The sequence below is a fragment of the Dysidea avara genome, chromosome 1 (genome assembly GCF_963678975.1).
Source record: "Dysidea avara chromosome 1, odDysAvar1.4, whole genome shotgun sequence".
NCBI lineage: Eukaryota > Metazoa > Porifera > Demospongiae > Dictyoceratida > Dysideidae > Dysidea > Dysidea avara.
In genome coordinates, this window is record NC_089272.1 from 9,240,132 (window position 1) to 9,258,413 (window position 18,282).

General features: G+C 37.1%; 2 protein-coding genes across 6 annotated transcripts in view; one reads left to right on the forward strand and one right to left on the reverse strand.

Moving 5' to 3' along the window:
* LOC136255542 (zinc finger protein 431-like) overlaps positions 1–18,282 on the reverse strand; it is a 135,508-nt gene that overhangs the window by 21,282 nt on the left and 95,944 nt on the right. The window lies entirely within an intron of this gene.
* On the forward strand, positions 1,555–12,203 carry LOC136255350 (copine-8-like). Of its 3 annotated transcripts, none has more exons than XM_066048095.1 (14): positions 1,557–3,275; positions 8,742–8,928; positions 9,115–9,233; positions 9,312–9,406; positions 9,541–9,627; positions 9,686–9,748; positions 9,907–10,002; positions 10,054–10,132; positions 10,346–10,402; positions 10,459–10,635; positions 10,849–10,998; positions 11,328–11,435; positions 11,493–11,588; positions 11,747–12,203. In XM_066048095.1, the coding sequence occupies exons 1-14, from the start codon at positions 3,111–3,113 to the stop codon at positions 11,933–11,935; spliced, it is 1,668 nt and encodes a 555-aa protein (XP_065904167.1). In that variant the 5' UTR covers positions 1,557–3,110; the 3' UTR covers positions 11,936–12,203. The 3 variants fall into 3 exon arrangements, with proteins under 3 accessions (XP_065904175.1, XP_065904167.1, XP_065904183.1); XM_066048111.1 differs by having other exon boundaries at positions 3,152–3,275; positions 8,753–8,928; XM_066048103.1 differs by lacking the exon at positions 9,541–9,627 and having other exon boundaries at positions 1,555–3,275.

Consider the following 18,282-nt stretch of genomic DNA (forward strand, 5'->3'; position numbering starts at 1 on the left):
GCGATAAGACTTTTTCAACGTGTACTGCTTTGACAGTTTACTATATGTATATAGTGGCATCTCACTGAAACATAGCTATATATATTTCATGTAAAACAATACTTTTGTCAGTTTCCAGGATTGTTGGAACTTTGTTAGATTGATGATGTAATTAGTATTTAGGCACTATGATTGTGTATGTTATAATCATTTTTGACACATGATCGTGCATTTGTTATGCAATAGCGTAAAGTGTAACCTATTAAATTATTTTTCGCATTAAAACCTAACATAGAAAGTGTTATACATCGATGGAGACAAGTAAAGTCGACAGTCAGCTGCTTTATCCCAGACGTGGTATTGTGGACACGAGTGCAGATACGCATGTGCAACAGCAGAAATGGGACAAATCACGAAGAAACCAGCTGTGGAATGGATTACCATGCACTATAAATAAACTGTATAGAATAGTTATTTGTAGTGTAATACACCTTAGTAAATAGCTAGTTGGGATTCCATTGTTTGTTCGGGCTGGTTTTTACTGAAGTTTAGACTTTGTTTTTTGATAACTTCATTGTGGTTACTGTTATGTAAACAAAAACAGTACAGTCGACCTCCTTAGTTTATAGCGAGTATTTAGATATAATTATGGTTACTTTTAAAAAAAGTTACTAAGTAGTTTTGTGTGCTGGACGGTTAGTAAGATGCGATTCAGTAATTCGGCCAGAGGTCCCGGAGAATTTTGCCATCAATGGGCTAATTAAAAAAGCACTTTGATACGGGCAAGAACAAGTGAGTATATAAGAGGCTTTAAAAATATCCCATACATTCAGTATGGACATTTACAACATGAAAACATGCTTGTTCCAGTACAAAACCATTGGGAGTGAACCCATGTTCACTTCTTTAATATCACTATATTTGGTGGGGCTCAGGTGAATGTGCTTACTGACTATAATGACATCCCATAATGCAGCCACAACATTTTATGTCATGGTCATGCATCTAATTCAACAATCATCTAGTAAAATACAAGTAGTCTGAAGACCTCTGGGTTTGCAAAGTAAAAGCAAGTTGTGAATATATAAAGTGCTTAGAAGACAATTATCACTCAATGAATAACTACCATTAAGCGGTCATGATTGCTTGTGAACAGAAACTGGATTGAATGTGGTTTAACAGTCGTAAGTGCAGAATTGCTGCTGCACTAACCAATTTCAAAGAATTATATAATAGTATGGTATTAACAAATTCAGCTTGATGATAGCATTGAGCTAAAGAAGATGATGCATAAGAATCATCCCAGCAAAGGGTTAAAGACATGTTTCTGACTTGCTGTATTCACAGCCTATAAGCCTTCTCACAGGTCCCTAGTGGGATACCATTCACAGAATAAAACTTTTACATCAAAAAGGCCATCTTCCTATCCTGTACTCAAAAACTCTGCATTCACATCAAGCCAGGAACCATATTCAATGGTAGCAGATTGGTAGTGAAATTTTTCTCCTGACAAAGGCTGTATAATGGTGGTTCAGTGCAAACATTGTGGCAAATTTCTGACTGCCTGATATCCTACATAGACAATTCGTTATGCCTTAGTAAGAAAAGCTGTCAAAGGAACAGCTATATAGGCAGGGGGCTAGTTGTGGCCAAAAAGCTAGTTGTGACTTTTGGCTAGTTGTAAATGGTGATTGGGCTAGTTGTAAAAGTCAGGCTAAAATATACCAAGCTGCACCACAGAAAAGTATAACCTCAAAGTTACATATAATACTATTATGTGCACTTGTGTGCAGCTTAAATCTCTTACAGGGATTTGGCTAAAAGTACCTCAAGATCCTACCTTGAGATAGCTATTTTGCAAAAAATTTCTCCACTCCACTATTTGATTAGAGATTGCCTTACAATTCAGCCTATAGTCATAGTTACTTTTATTACAGTCCACGATTACAATTGCCCTAAAATCTAGCTAATAAAACAATAAAAACTACTTTCAAACCCTGTAACTATGCTACCTCTATAGTACGTAGTTCTTTTAAATCTTTCAATTCACCATTTTCTTAAAACATCCAGATTTCGGTCATTTCTCTCAAATCTTCCAGATTCAATCTCATCACAGCTACATTTCAAAAACTTCCTGGGGAAGTATATGCCCAGCCCCCCTTCGGCCTTCTCCATCCACTGACACTCTACACAAGTTCTCTCTTCACTACTTTAGCTATTAGACAATCACAACAATAATAACAGAGTACAATATGTATATACATCAAACATAAATACAAATTTTGTTTACATGTGTAACAAATCCCCCCCCACTCTCAGGTTTGGTTAGTTGTAAAAAATAGGTTTTTATAGCTACTGGCTATAGGCATGCATGTATGCTCAACAGTCATTGGTTTCCCACAAACACAACTTGAAGGCAGGCAACTATATATAGTAGCTAATTAAGGCTTGTGTGTATAGATCAGTAGCATAAGAATGAATACTGAGTTCTGCAAGTGAATAATAAGCTAGCACTCTAGATCTCTCTCTCCATTGGTGTTTTTTTGTGTTCTGGTGCCCCATGGGTCCAATGCGGCTAATATCGTATTTACAAAAAGGCTTGCAATACTTATTTCCGACAAACGGGGTCATCTGATACAATGCTTCGTTCTGCAGTGACCGGATGTCATAGCCCATCACAGATACAATTTTTATACAAGATCCGAGCTATTGGCTAGGCCTGTTCCCACAGTTTGGAACTCAACTCAATAATTTTATAATGTAGTAGCTAGCTACTTAATTTTCTGGTGAGTTCTTTGTTCAGTCAGTAGACTGCATGGGTACCAAATGAAGGATCCCTCAAATGAATTAAACACATCACATAGAATACGTACCTAGCTGTCAAATACACGATAATTACTTTTGTGGTGTTGTCTACGACAGCAAAACCTCATCTATGGCAAATCGGTGTATGCCCAACTGTAATTATATAAGTGTAATTCATGTAGTAGACTATCCGCATGCTGCAGTACAGTCACATGGCACACATAAAGTGGCACGCACGCGAATATTGGCGGGCGTGTGAAGTGATCACATTATAAAAGCTGAGTCGTTATAATTGGGATAGTCAGACTTGAAACCTCACTTGAAACATGGAGCTTACGAACGTAGCAGTGACCGTATCTTGCAGTAATCTACCAGACAAGACGGCACTGTCCAACGGTGCGGTTATGTGCTGCCTGTCTCTGAAGGACGAGTCCAAAGTTTGGAAGAACGTAGGCGTCACTGAAGTTGTCTGGAACACAGATAGCCCTCGAGTAAGTAATCCTCTGTGTTCCTGCATGTGTAGTTAAATCTGGAGCATTTTCTAACGCACTTTCTGATTTGTACGTGGCCTGTCAGCCCATAGTCAGTCTCAAGCCTACAGCGTAGAATCAACTCCATGCAGGTAGGAATTGGAGGGCGATCACAGAAGCAGATCGTTGCTAAGAATGAGTTTAGTAGCTAAATAGCGGTACTGCCTGGCTACCGATTCACGAATTAGGCTATGGGTAAACACCTCGAACAGGCTCTGCCTTCTGTGTACACCCTCCAGTGCCTAACTGGTAAAGTAGATAATAATAACAATAACGAATTAGAGTAAGCCACCAATGTTCGACCACCATCGGTTCGGACGCGATTTTTCTTTAAACCCGTAAAGAAAATTTTTGCTCTTGCTATGCCTTTGGAGAGGTCTAGGCCATAAACTCTTGCATGCTAAATTTCAGACCTGCATGAGCTTTCTTCATCTGGCTGTAGGAGCTGCAAAAGTGACCTGTCCGAATGTTCTCAATTCTCGAACAAAAATATGTATTATCGGTCGAGTGCCACTGCTCGTAATGCTTGAAGCTGATCAAGTCTTTCTGTGCTTGATATGAAAGAGCAACTCTTATACTCTCCAAATATATGCAGATATTTGGCTTAGTCCTTATTGGCTGTGAATTACAAAGCTCCAAAGTCACCTCTGTCGTGCAATCTTAAATTCGGCCACATGTGAAGCTCGTGCAAATCAAATAGTTACCTATATCGAATCCAAAGCTATTTTTATGAACATTGAGAGCATCAGCTACCGTTCAATAGTAAATAGATACATGCACGATGACCGCACCTTGATTTTTGCCCGAATAGCTACATTGCAGGGGTGGGGTAAAACCGGGACGGGGACAGCAAATTATATCCCTAGCTGCCCATCATAAATACTGGCGATGTTTAATTAGAAGGAAGAGCTGATTAGTCTTCAAGCCGCTGGATAGCAAAGTCGGCATGGCATTCCGCTGTAGCTAGTATAAACATATCGTGATCAGATTTAATTTGAAGTCAATGAAGTTTGTATGTTAGCTGTATAGCTATAATTTTTAGTTATATACTTAGTGTATTTGCTTTCCTTGCCATGCCCACATGCACAGCTGACCCAAGTTGGTCAGATACAACTTTAAGAATAGCTAATTTAGACCATTTCTGGTCAACAACAGGATATGGACAGACTAAAAGGCCTCTGGCCTACTAGCAGCTATTTTTTGTGTCTGTTTTTATACATGTCCATAATTTAATACTAATACTATGCATGCATGTGGTCATGTTGACCGAGGATCCATACACAAGAATTTTCAGTAGCTCATATGTGTATTATTTTGCATATTGATTTTGTGTACATTGCATTTATAGCTGTACTCGCTGTCCAAGGTTCTGCAATTATACTTAATTCATATTCATGATGATGTTTAAATTAAAAATGGCTCAGTGGCTAGGGTGGCTGATATATACTTCCAGCATGCAGGAGCTATAATATAGTTATACTTAGTAATATAAGATTGCCACTAGCTAACTATATTGATAAGACAATAATGACATGATAAACACTGAAAATATAGGATTAGCTATGCAAGACACCAAAATCATGGATTAAAAATGCAGCTCAGTACCAATAGCACAATAAAGCAAATGCTTAGAAAAATCATAGATGTACCCTGTAGCTGTATAGCAATGTGTGGCATGCAAAACAGAGTTATTCTCTACAAAAGGTAATTAGCATATGAACCAATTGACTTTGTAGCCATGCATGTTAGAGGAATATTTGACAAATCACTGTTGTTTTGTTGACTTCATACCATCATAATAGTAGGGACATCCATGCCACATCTTGATAGAGACACAATGTCCTTCGGTATTGATGGTGCACCACCAAGCTAATAACGCTGATCATAATGATAAATGACAATGACAAGTTATTGATTTCTTTGAGGCTGATTGATTCTATGCTGATCGGAATTACTCATGGACTTTTATTGGTAAACAGGCATGACAAACTTTTGATTTACCTTTGCATTCATAACACTGATCCCTTACACCGCTTGCTGTATAGGCAGTAGCCTCAATTCAATCAGTGATGGTATATTGTGCCTTTTGAGGTGGCGTGCTGGGAAATTCAGTTCCACAATAACCCATGACATGGCCTGGGATGGAAAATACAATCCTTCAATCCAAGGAGTCAAACAAAAACAATGAAGTTTAACTTCATCCATCTCAGACTAATAAAGATCCTCTGAGGAGGAAGAAAGATCAAACATTTTATCATTGGCTTCTTTCAGAGAAAGGAAATTGTATACGGCATTTTTTGTAGCAGCTTCATTGTCCAATTCAATATTGGCCATGCAGGTATAGGTGTTCATCCATACAAGCTGCAATTAGCAGCACTGCTGTAATACTATCTGCATAATCAGTATTAAAGCACTGGACTGATGTGTGATAAGCAAGAGCTAAATGAGTTAATGTGTGGGTAGAAATTCCAGCATGATAGTTCAGCTCCATTCTGGCAGGCTCATTGTATGCTGAAAATACCTGTGGATGTAAACAGAAAACTAATACATTCATTTGTATAGCGTATTTACAATTAAGGACAAATATTTTGATATCCAGGATAATTAGCTAAAATCGTGTGCATGATATAATATCCATACAAAGTTGGGCCTACAGCTAATCATAATAGAGAAAAACCAAAAAAGTTGTTTCTGTTGTATGCAGCATGTAGTGCTCAAACATAATAACATACGGTAGTGTTGATGTATACATATGAAATGCATTTGAACACATGCCAATTGAATTGCGTAGCTACCTATAATATCAGTAGTATACAAGCGCATATGAGTAAACTAATTTTCAGAATGCACTTTTAGCCACTTGCCTTAGCTTCTTTTTCTTGACTTCCCACTGCATGTGCTTCATCTAAGCCTAGATCATAAAGAAACACTGTCCCTCCCGGCTTTAGGTTGGATGGGAGGATTAGCATCCAAAGTGTTGATGTACTCCTTATACGTTGTGTCAGCATTCTCCAAGTAATCTACAACTTGGCTATAGCCCAGAGCTAGCTACATTCAAATTGCTAGAAAGTAGTTTTAATACTGTGCAGGCCTCCCGCAGGAGCATGTATGCACAAAGTATTTATATACAATCTGAGCACGAAATGATTTGATCTTTCACTTCACAATCCATTTGAAAAACCGCTCAAGAGTGTCTTATATTAGTGTGAGGTCTGGGTTTATATAGCTAGCTGAGGACGTCAAAATCTCTCTAACCTTATACGGTAGTTCAAAGGTTAAAGCTACTTGATTTTTTCTTAGCTAAGCCATGCACTAGCTAAGGACATCAAAATCTCTCAAACCTTATATGGCAGTTAAAGGTTAAATTACTTCAAAGCTACTTGATTTTTTTTTGCTTAGCCATACATAAATTTTATCCAATCCAAGATTCAATCCCTTCAGAGAAAATCGCTTATTATCACTATACACGATACTATAACAACACATAGCTAGCTAGCTAATTCATGAAGCTCTGGTCATAGCTGTAGTAGCTAAGTACGCAGTAGATGAGCCCTTGCGTCAGTGGTCCCTATACCCTTGGCTGTCCCCGTACCGGTTTTACTCTTGATGGCTGTCCCTGTCCCCGTCCCGGTTTTACCCTTATTTTCCCCGTCCCGGTTTTACCCCTATTGTCCCTGTCCCCGTCCCAGTTTTACCCTACCCCTACATTGCATTTAAGCTTCTCTGACAGCAGCCTGGCTACTGCACCCAGCATACATATGCACGATCCAAATCCACTTAAATGGGGTTTTGACTATCCTCTGTCTTAAAAATGTCGAAAGTTTCTCTCCAAAATGTCCAGGACATTAGCCAGATCGAAACACTGTAATAGAACAGTCACCTATTATACAATTGGAGCAGTCAGAAAATCTGAAGGCCACACCCAGGCATGTTTACTTCAATAAGACTACTAATATGTGAATTTTGTTGATTACAACGCTTAAATACTGATTACATGTGATAATACATTGGCTGATCGTTAATTATATTAGAGTAATTGACTGCTCTGTTAGAGTATTTCGATTTGGCTAATGTCCTGGACATTTTGAAGAGAAACTTTCGACATTTTAAGACAGGGGATAGTCAAAACCCCATTTAAGTGGATTTGGATTGTGTATATGTGTGCTGGGTGCAGTAGCTAGGCTGCTACTGTCAGGGAAGCTTAAATGCAATGTAGCCATTCGGGCAAAAATCAAGTTGCAGTAATTGTGCATGTATCTATTTACTATTGAACGGTAGCTGATGCTCTCAATGTTCATAAAAATAGCTTTGAATTCGATATAGGTAACTATTTGATTTGCACGAGCTTCACATGTGGCCGAATTTAAGATTGCATGACAGAGGTGACATTGGAGCTTTGTAATTCACAGCCAATAAGGACTAAGCCAAATATCTGCATATATTTGGAGAGTATAAGAGTTGTTCTTTCATATAAAGCACAGAAAGACTTGATCAGCTTCAAGCATTACGAGCAGTGGCACTTGACCGATAATATATATTTTTGTCCAAGAATTGAGAACATTCGAACAGGTCACTTTTGCAGCTCCTACAGCCAGACTAAGAAAGCTGCAGGTCTGAAATTTTGCATGCAAGAGTTTATGACCTAGACCTCTCCAAAGGCATAGCAAGAGTAGAAATTTTCTTTATGGGTTTAAAGAAAAATCGTGTCCGAACCGATGGTGGTCGAACATTGGTGGCTTACTCTACAATCGAAATGTCATTAGAAGTGTTCTCATAGCATGCATTATTGCAGTGGTGTAGCTAATTTTCTCACCACTAATTACAACTACACTAAATGGCCAATGTCAACCCTGTAAAAATGCAGTAATAGTGATATATTATTAGAGTATAAAATGCAAGACTTTTGCAAAATGTTAGCTGCTGTGAATCTATACTGCTGTTACCTACTATATCATCTATTCTCATTTGTACCTAGCACATTTATAGCTAAGTACCGTATATCCTTGGTTAAGTGCAGTAGCTGCACTTGAGTAGTGCCACGATCAATTTTGAAAGTAAGGGCTTAAACATCATTTTCAAGTGTTGGCCGATTTTGAATAATCGCCGCATCGATTTTAGGAACTAACATATATATGGTATTTGATTGCCATATTAAGTTTTGCATTGAAAAACAGAGCTTATAACACTCTAACACAAAGTCACTATCTATCACTTTTACTATACGTAGCTAGTTGGATTGCTAGAAGAACAGCATAACCATATGCAAAACTTATTGTAACAGTTCGGCACTTCCATAAACAACTATACTGGGCAGACAAGTACTTTTCAAGTGGTTTAGTTGACAGGCAACTATGTATATTCCCTGCATCGTTATTGCATTCACTAACCTGATTTACCACTAATGTGCTTACTGTAAAATTATTGCAGTTTGCAAACAGTTTTACCATTTCACATCACCCAAGAAGACCAGGTGATTACAAGCTAGTGGTTTATGTAGCTAAGAATGAATCACTTGTTGGAACACTGTTGGAAAAGTTTGCAATTGGAGAGGCAAAGCTCACTGTTGAAGAGTTGATCACTTCGGAATATTTGGAAGTCGATCTGACCCACCATGGTAAGTAGTAGATATAGCTCTTGTCCATGCGGTGTTGGCTTACACTTAAGTAGTTACTGGGTGAAAATTTCCCATGTTCTGTAAAAATGCTATTATCACTTAACTGTAGAATAAAAACACCAAACCTAAGTTTGTTTGTGGTTTATTTGTGCCAAGCATTATGTTGTGCCTGTGAGCCCATTGTAGGTAAAGTGGTTCCTAAAGCATCTCTCTGTATATGGGGTGAGGTTTATGATAACTCAAAATATAACATCACCATGCAACTGTTCTGTACTAAACTGAACAAAAAAGGAATTTTTAATAAGGTAAGTATGTATGCTTGCCCTTATAGTGTTTACACTCTTGAAACTAATAGTTAATGATGTGTTGTTTTGTATTATCAGATTGACACATTTCTGGAGATTTCAAAGCTGCAAAGAAATGGCATGTTCACTTTGGTACATCGAACTGATGTGGCCTATAACACATCTAACCCTCGGTAAGTTCATAGTTCATGTATTAGAAGACTTACAAAATACAATAGCTTCATAGTGTAATTTGTTATTGTGTTAACTGATAACACCTTACTTTTCCTGGTTACCATATCAATTTGTTTGTGTCCATGCCATTCAGGTGGTCTACATTTTCTGAGCCTGTTTCAAAGTTGTGTAGCAACCAGTGGGACCGGCAACTCCTTTTTAGTGTATACCAGTATAACAGGTTTTTCATCATCTTGAGTCACTATAGCTACAGTATGATCAATTGTGTTCTCTTATAGAAATGGTAAGCATGATATTTTGGGGTACTTTTACACTTCACTAGAAGAAATCTGTTCACCAGAGTAAGTGCCATTATATTTTATACTGCCCTCATCACAAACACAATTAGTATACAGTATATATTTCTGTTAAGCCATGTCATGCTCAGTTTCATAACGTGGTGCAGTTTTATGAATGATCTAAACTAGACATCAGGTAATTACACTTTTGTTTTCTATAGGGAATATGGTGATGTTTACATTAAAGAAATCAAGTTAATGTCCAAAGGGAAAAAAAAATATGAAACAGTTGGAACACTTCACTTTGGTTCAATCAGGTATTGCTCAAAGTTTTGGTGTACTGTGTAATCACGATATGATCTTCTTAGGGCTGTTCCGATTCATTCCATGCACTACTATTTTAGGAATGGATTCAGTGTCAAACTAACAGTGGCTATGGACTTTACAGTAAGTCCTGAGCTATAGCATTATTTAACTGTTTAGCGGTAATGTCTGACATTTTGTAAAGGCTGTGCCAGGTAACTAGGATTACCACAATCTCTAAGCAAACATTATAAAAATGACCATATACGAGTTTATTTGATTCAGTGTACGATTGGGGGTATAACTACACATACAATTCTCCTAGTTACTACTGAATGTGTTTTGTAATTCCAATAGGCGTCAAATGGCAAACGAACTTCACCAGATTCCCTCCACTATTTCACAGAATATCAGGTATCATCACACTGAGCATTCTGAAGTGTGATTGATACCCACTATACCCACTATAGGATAATAATGAATACATGTACTGTCTAAAGACTTTAAGGTTGTTGATGGATGAATGCAACTATAGTTCTTCTATTACTGCTTATGGATTTGGAGGCCATTCATGTGACAGTAAAATCACATCATCCTGTACTGCATTAAATGAAAACCCTGATAATCCTAACATTGACGGAATTGAAGTAAGTCTTAGAGAAGTTAAGCCTTCAATACGCACTGTTAAAACATGTTACTCCTACATAATTGTAGGCCGTATTTGCTAACCTGTGCATTGCAAACCTTAGCAGTTTGTTATATTGTGTATGTAACTTTTTATGGCTCTAGTTTGGTGGGTTTGTGCATACAGGATGAATAATCATGTGTTATTTGATTCCTTGTGCACAATTTTGTGTTAGAATGTGATCAAAGCATACAAAAATCATCTGAAATCAATTGAGTTAGATGGACCTGCAAATTGTTCTGCCATCTTGGATAAGGCAATAGAGCAAGCATTGATATCAGTTAGCAGAGAAGACAAGACTTATCACCATCTAGTGATACTAACTGTAAGAAATAAAACTATTAACTCTACACTTACTAATTTATTGCATTAAGTGATTCCTATATAAATTGAGATCACACTCTTACGACTTTATACAATTAAGCTACTCTGTTTGCTGCGTCTTAATATGTACAATAGGGGCTAACTGTAGCATGGAGGGAAGTCTTCACAATCATCACATATATGTATGTGATGTCTTTCCTGCATATCTTAAATTACCATGACTGACTATCCATTTATAAAATGTGTTTTATAATTAACTCTTCTTGTATGTTTGTCTGTTTTCTCACCCTCACCAAAATTAATATTTGATGTATTTCCCGTTTGCTACAGAGCAATGTCATGACCGACAAGTCACTGCCCATTAAAAAACTTGTGCTGACATCTGGCTTACCATTGTTTATCACCATTGTTGGAATTGGCGGAGCAGATTTTTCTGAAGTAAGTTGTCCCTTGTTGTTGTGTACAATATACCATTATTACATGCTGATAACACAGATGTGTGAACTCAATGATAGTGTGAGAGTCCAGGATGTAGTCAAGTTTGTACCTCTGAGACTGTGCATTCACAGGATAGGAACATACTTTTCATTGGTAAAAATTGTATCAATTCTATATATCGACTTGTTCATTCTTTGGAGTTTAGAAGTACATATACTGCATTTATTTAGTGCCACTTTAATTGTATAATTATAATCATTTACAGTATTTAATAAGTAGCTAAGTCATAAAATATCACTATTTGTTTACAGTCTCACGAACTTCAAGAATCACTATCAAGTCATTTTCTAAAGTATATGAAAAAACATGCCATAAAGCCAAGAACTTTCCGAGCATCATTATCATCACTATCATCTGCAGTATCACAGTGCTCAGAGTTGGAACCTTATCTTCAACGAGGCAGCGTCTCATCTGTAATATCTTCAATATCAACTTCATAATTGTATTGTGTGTTATTGTTGGGTGTTAGTTGTAAATTTCTGTATGTGAGTGTGACTTTTAACAATATTCAAGTTGGAATTTTAGAGGACTAACTTCATAATTGTATCCTTGTTTTTGTAATTTCTTAATGTGACTTTTGATTATTAACAAATTCTGGGCTGGAATTATAGAAGAATAACATCAAAATTGTACTTGTTTTTGTAATGTATTGTTTTTTTGTATGTGACTAGTTTTTAACAAATTCTGAATGATGAATTTGCACATGGATATTCACCACTGCAGTGTACATCTGAATGCATACACTGCCCTAATGTAATAGAGCATGCAACTAAATGCACTATGCTCTGTATTGCCATGTAATGTACAGGAGGAGGAAGCTTAAGGCGTAATAAATTGAGACCAAGTTAATTCAAACAATATAGTGCTTATACATCATGTTACAGCACTATAATAGTATGACTGTCATGACATGTGGTACATAAGATTTCTGTTGCCAATCCAAGAGAACATTTGATGTTTATATTTGCCTATTATGTAATTATAGAGGTCCCTATGTATGATATAGATGTAGGGACTTATAAAAGCAATACATATAGATGACGGGTGGATATCAAATGATCGCTTATTGGCGCTTGGCAACAGACATGTTTTTGGTGCTATACTAGCTATGTATGTCAGGAGCTCATAAGTGCCACAAGATCAAGTTCCTGGTAAAAAAATTTGAAGGAAGAATTTGGTGAATAAGCAGTATAGTAATGCAAGTAATTGTAAATGTTATTGATATGTCAAACCAATAAAATGCTGTTTGCAAATTCCCTCAACACCACCTAGCTAAATCCCAGAAGCCACTCACTGTTGACACCTATCAACTATGTATGGTCACATGTCAACATGTATCACAATTTTGTGTAACGTCAAGAGTACAGTAGTACCGTTTAAGTAGGGATCGCGGTGAAACTTTCGCGCGCCGCCCAAAATTACGCCTTCAAAAATCACCCTAGAGAAATTTTACATGACGAGAATAACCTTTACGGAATAGTACTAGTCCATATATAATACATACTACAGCATTAAATATAACAAAACACTAACAGGTGACCGGATATAGAATTTTTAAAAATCGACAAAACTCGAATTTTATCCTCACTGCCTCACTGCCTGACCACAGTCGCAAGGCTAGAGGCTAAACGAAACAGCACATGGCCGCTATTTTACGCCACAATAACATACTCACCAGTAGGATGTGCCTTTTGGGGTTCCAACGAGTGTAGACCCTCTGCGCCTTGTCTTTTCTTTTATCTTCAATCAAGCTGCTTGTCTTCTTCTTCATCCAACCGGCGAAACCATATCGAGGCATTAATTTTTCGTATCAACGCTTTCTTTCAGGAGCATATTTAGACGCTACAGAATTATTTCAGAGCTGGATTTCAGAGGCGCTTCAGTCCCGACGCTACTATATGAGTTACACTTGCTAGATATCTGCAACTTCACAATTGGGATCCCGTTTGCGATAGGTTTGCGACCACTCCCCCCCAAATAAAGATATTCGCGAAAGAGCCGACCTCTTAACAATCTAGCTGTTTACTTAGCAATAAACAAGGTCACCTCACTCCTTGTTGTTATAACTAGCTGCACACCCCTTGGTTGACTCGAGATATATTCTAATACAACAGTCATGGAGATATACTCTAATACAACACTCAACAGTCATGTATGATGGAACAGTTACAAGTTACATTGTTCTAGAAGACATAGTTATTATAAGAAAAAGAAGCAAGCACAATATAATAACATTGTCCTAAAGGAGACAGGTATCCCTCAGCAACAGCAAGGTCGACAGCTGAAGACACACAGGGACAGGGGCGGTGGAGGAGGCCAAAGAGTGAGGGGGCCAGGCCAGTTATAAGTTGAAGACCAAAAAAAAAAAAAAAGGGTCACAACTTGCTGACAATAGCTGCTCTCCACCAATTACATTTCCTTATTTATAACTACACATACGTAGCTAAGTAATTTGTTACACTGCTTCTATGAATACTGTGACTGCTCTATTAGAGTATCCAGATCCTGACTGTTCTATTAGAGTATCTCGATCTTTCTTGCAAACAGTGTCCCAAAAAAGTGGGAGGGGGGGGGGCATGGCCCCCCCGTCTCCACCACCTATGCACAGGGATGCTTGCATCTAGAATGCGATCCCTGATACTCATTACTGAAGAGTGCAGCAAGGAGAACCTCAAACTACAGCGAAGCCTGCCCATAACCACAGAATATAGGGAACTCCACTTCTCACTGAGCAAATGGGCAAGATGTTTATAAGTGATGGTATCTGCCTAACTGCCTTTCCCATACCTACAGATGTGGAAAATACAAGTGGACTAATACAAGTTATATTGTAGCTAACTGTGCCACAACAAAAAACTAGACAAACTAGTATTTAAAAAATTATTAATTTAAAAATGAAGTATAGATCTATGCAATAAAAAGTAGTGAAACAAGAGATGAATGATGGTGTTACAGCATAGCTCAGTGGGAAAGTCCCTACTTTGGCACATTAGCTATTATTATTTTGTTCAATGCCAAAGTAGGGACTTCCCGCTGAGCTATGCTGTAACACCATCATTCATCTCTTGTTTCACTACTTTTTATTGCATAGATCCCTACTTCATTTTTAAATTAACAATTTTTTAAATATTAGTATAATAGAAACCATTCCATTCTATTGGCTTCTATTGTATACTCTTGGTAACGTCAAGTTAACTTCACTGAGGATGTTGTTGTCTTGTACTAATCAATTGTGAAGATATCAACTTTTGCCTTCAATAGGAAATATGGTACCCAAAGAAAGACAAAACATTATTACATAATCCAGTGATAATCTTTAAATTCCATTCACAAATGGTCATTGTCAAGTTAACAGTGGCTGTTGAACTTTAACTATAACCAAGTCCTGAGCTACATACATACATACGTATATAAATTCTATTTTGAGGCTGGTTTTATTAAACACTAAAAGTACAACATATGGAAACATCACCATTTAAATTACAAATTTGTGAATAAAATGGTTTGTTCAGTACAGTAATGTGCGGTTCAGTATCTCCAAATGCACTTCCATAGCTACCAACATAAAACAGTTACAGTATTATATCAACTGCTTATCCCTGCAGTAATTTATACTTAGCCCGATTTTAAAAAGTTAGGGCTCCTGGTACGTACTACACACATGCACATTAATGCACACAAGAAGCCAAATAGATGCATAAACACAGGCTGGGAGTACAAACACCCTAACACAAAAGGGGTCAAGCATCAAACTCATTTTATTTTGATTTTTAAATTTATTAAGGCTTTCTTGTGCTGAAGGTCTGGTCCTACAGCCTGTTTAAAGTTGTTACATAAAGTATGTGGAGAAAGGAGAAAAAAATCCTTGACTGTACCTATAGACAGCCTCCAACCTGCTGCCATTCGATTAATGCTTGAATGCTTACAGGAGTCTACCAGGCGGTTAGGATGTTTTCTCCTTGTCAATTTCATGTATATGTGTCCATAGAAACTCTAGAGAGTGACTTATTATCTCAAAGTACCCCATGTGGAACCAAATGGACATAAGTTTATTTATTAAGGCTTTACAGCACAAGTGCTGAAGGTCTATAGGGCACCTGGTTTTGGTTGTTTATGAGATTAGTGTTGTTTTAGTTCTAAGGAACTAGAACTAAATCTAGTTTTAGTACAGCAATTTAATTCTAGTTCTAGTACACTAGAGCTAAACTAAAATTGTTAGTTCTAAAACTAAACTAAAATTCTTTCAACTTTTGGTTCAAAAACTAGAACTAAACCAAAACCTTTAAAACTTTTAGTTCAAGAACTAGAACTAACTAAAAGGTTTCTCAAGCAATCCTACATAAAAGGGTATTATACACTAGAACCACTTAAACACTTTTCTTTGAAGATGGTGATGCCTGCAAATGCTACCATAAAACATTGTTGTTCAGCATTAATTCTGCTAATTTATAGATTATTAAGCACAGTTCTATTAGAGCTTTTGTTTATTTGTGCACAATGGTAAGAGGAAATTGTGTTGAACCAGGTGGAGGGCCTAAGTCAAGTGGAGTGTGGAACTACTTCAGGTACGATAAGATCAAGGACAAAAGTGTGTGTACTGTGAAAAATACTGATGGTTTGATTTGTGGTTGTATAAAGAATTTAAAGGACAATATTGTATAAACTTGAAGAAGCATTTGAAGACATGCCATACTGATGCTTATAAACATTTTGAAGCAGCTGAAATTGAAAAGACAAAGGAAAAAGAAAAAGAAAGGAAAGGTTCTTCTAGCCAGTTGAAACAGTCCTCCTTACCAATACGTAGTTATAGGATCTAAATTGTACAACCCTAATAACAATAAACATAAGGCTATTATACATTTCATCTTGCAACCTCTATAGGTGCTAACAATGTACTACTGAATTTAGTAGATAACAGTGAATTGCGTGCATTAATTGAAGAATTGAATTCTCGGTACAGTTTGCCTCATCAATATAAAATGGGAAATAAAATTGAAAAATCTAAAGTTTCTGGAAGTCTAGGGGGTGCTACCAAGGTTAGTATATACATGTGAAGATATCTAACACTAAAACTAACACTAACTAAAATGAAACTAATACTAACTAAAATTACAGAAATATGGGGTACCAGAACTAATACTAACTAAAATTATGGTGGAATTGGGTACTAGAACTAAAACTGTAGTGGACTATATATGGGTACTAGAACTAGAACTAAACTAAAAAATGAATTTGCTGTACTAACGCAGCACTATATGAGACATTGAATTAGTATAAGCTTGATGCTACAACTGTATGTATATGCATACATCTAGTATGTATTTCATTATAATTATACTAGCATTGGCACCTGCCCTATGTGCAGGACCATCTCCACATTAAACATTGTAATTCCAGGAAGAGGGATCAAGCCAGCACTGCTACATTAAACAAACTACATGCTAACAAATAAACTTAATTTTTTTTACTGTTGTATTTGCAGTAGTGTAGCTCTATACCATGAAATCAGATAAGGGGGGGAGATTCAGTCCACCTTCAAAAATACACCATGAGTTTGATAGCTCTTGGTATTAGCACCGTATAGGTAACAGAACAGTAACTGAGAATCAATGCATGTTGTCAAAAACTGCTGTATAATGCTTATAGACAAAAAGTTACTGAAAACTGATGAAAGTTCATAGAATTCATATTCGATTTACAGTATATTTGTTAGAGTATCTATACACTGTATAGCTAGTATAATCATTAACCGCAGTTACCACACCCAGCAACTGATTCTCATGATCATATTAAAAACTGTACATGTGTCTTAATATGTATATCAATGACAATAGTGTGTGTGTAGGGGTGGGTGGGAGAATAATTATATTAGCTGGGAGTTGAAGGTTTTAGGGTTTATGCAACAAGAGCTCTATTCCCTAGGTCATTGCAATTAGTTACTCTTTTTTCTAATTGCCACAACATTATGGAATTTCTTCCACTTACGAGTTCCTTGTTGAACAGAAGCTCGGAACATAAATGTATAGTTAGGTGCACCATATGCATATGTGACTTCCAGTTTCTTCTAGATGGCACATTGTGTGGTCCTGATGCTCACCATCAAGAGCTTCAGTGGTGATTTGTGGAACATAGCTAGGGTGTCCAGATTATTGCTAATGATCCATCTTCTCACAGTCTTATAATGGATATGCACCCAATTGTAATTGCTGAGTACCTTACAAGTAATCTTGCAGACACAACAAATCCTGTGCTTACATAATAATTAGATATCCCATTACACCACTGTAGGGTTGTGACCAGTAAAGCTTAAGGTGGGGTGCATTTGTGTGATGTAATGCAGGATTGTTTGTATGCAGCTAGGCATAGGGAGCCTAGGGCATGCCCCCAGGAAATTTTCAAAAAAATATGTATACATTTAAAGGCTATAATATACATTTGGTGTCATTTGAGTCACGTACTATACATAACACAAATCCTTAGGTTGGACTTTCGCTACTAAAATTATCAGCTTTAAATGTGGACCTTTTTACTGAAGTTGTGGATTTTTTTCAGGGGGGATGTTCCCCTGGCCTATACACTGTCAATTCACCTGTATAGAAAAAAGCACATGTAATCTACATTATAATAATAATACGTGCAACAGCTGCAGGTGCATGCAACCATATCACCGCCTAGCTAGTTAAATAAATCCATTAATGCATAATGGTTATCACGTCTTTGATGACCATGCACAATCACTGATCAAACGTACTGGTTTCCTGCTTATGGGGCCTGTGTTTAACATCTG

What these genes read in the sequence shown, in the direction of transcription:
- LOC136255350 (XM_066048095.1), top strand. Translation starts at nt 3,111, where the DNA reads ATGGAGCTTACGAACGTAGCAGTGACCGTATCTTGCAGTAATCTACCA. An exon ending in AAAAAGGAATTTTTAATAAG is followed by an intron (nt 9,234 to 9,311) that starts GTAAGTATGTAT and finishes TTGTATTATCAG; the next exon opens with ATTGACACATTTCTGGAGAT. An exon ending in TAGGAACATACTTTTCATTG is followed by an intron (nt 11,589 to 11,746) that starts GTAAAAATTGTA and finishes ATTTGTTTACAG; the next exon opens with TCTCACGAACTTCAAGAATC.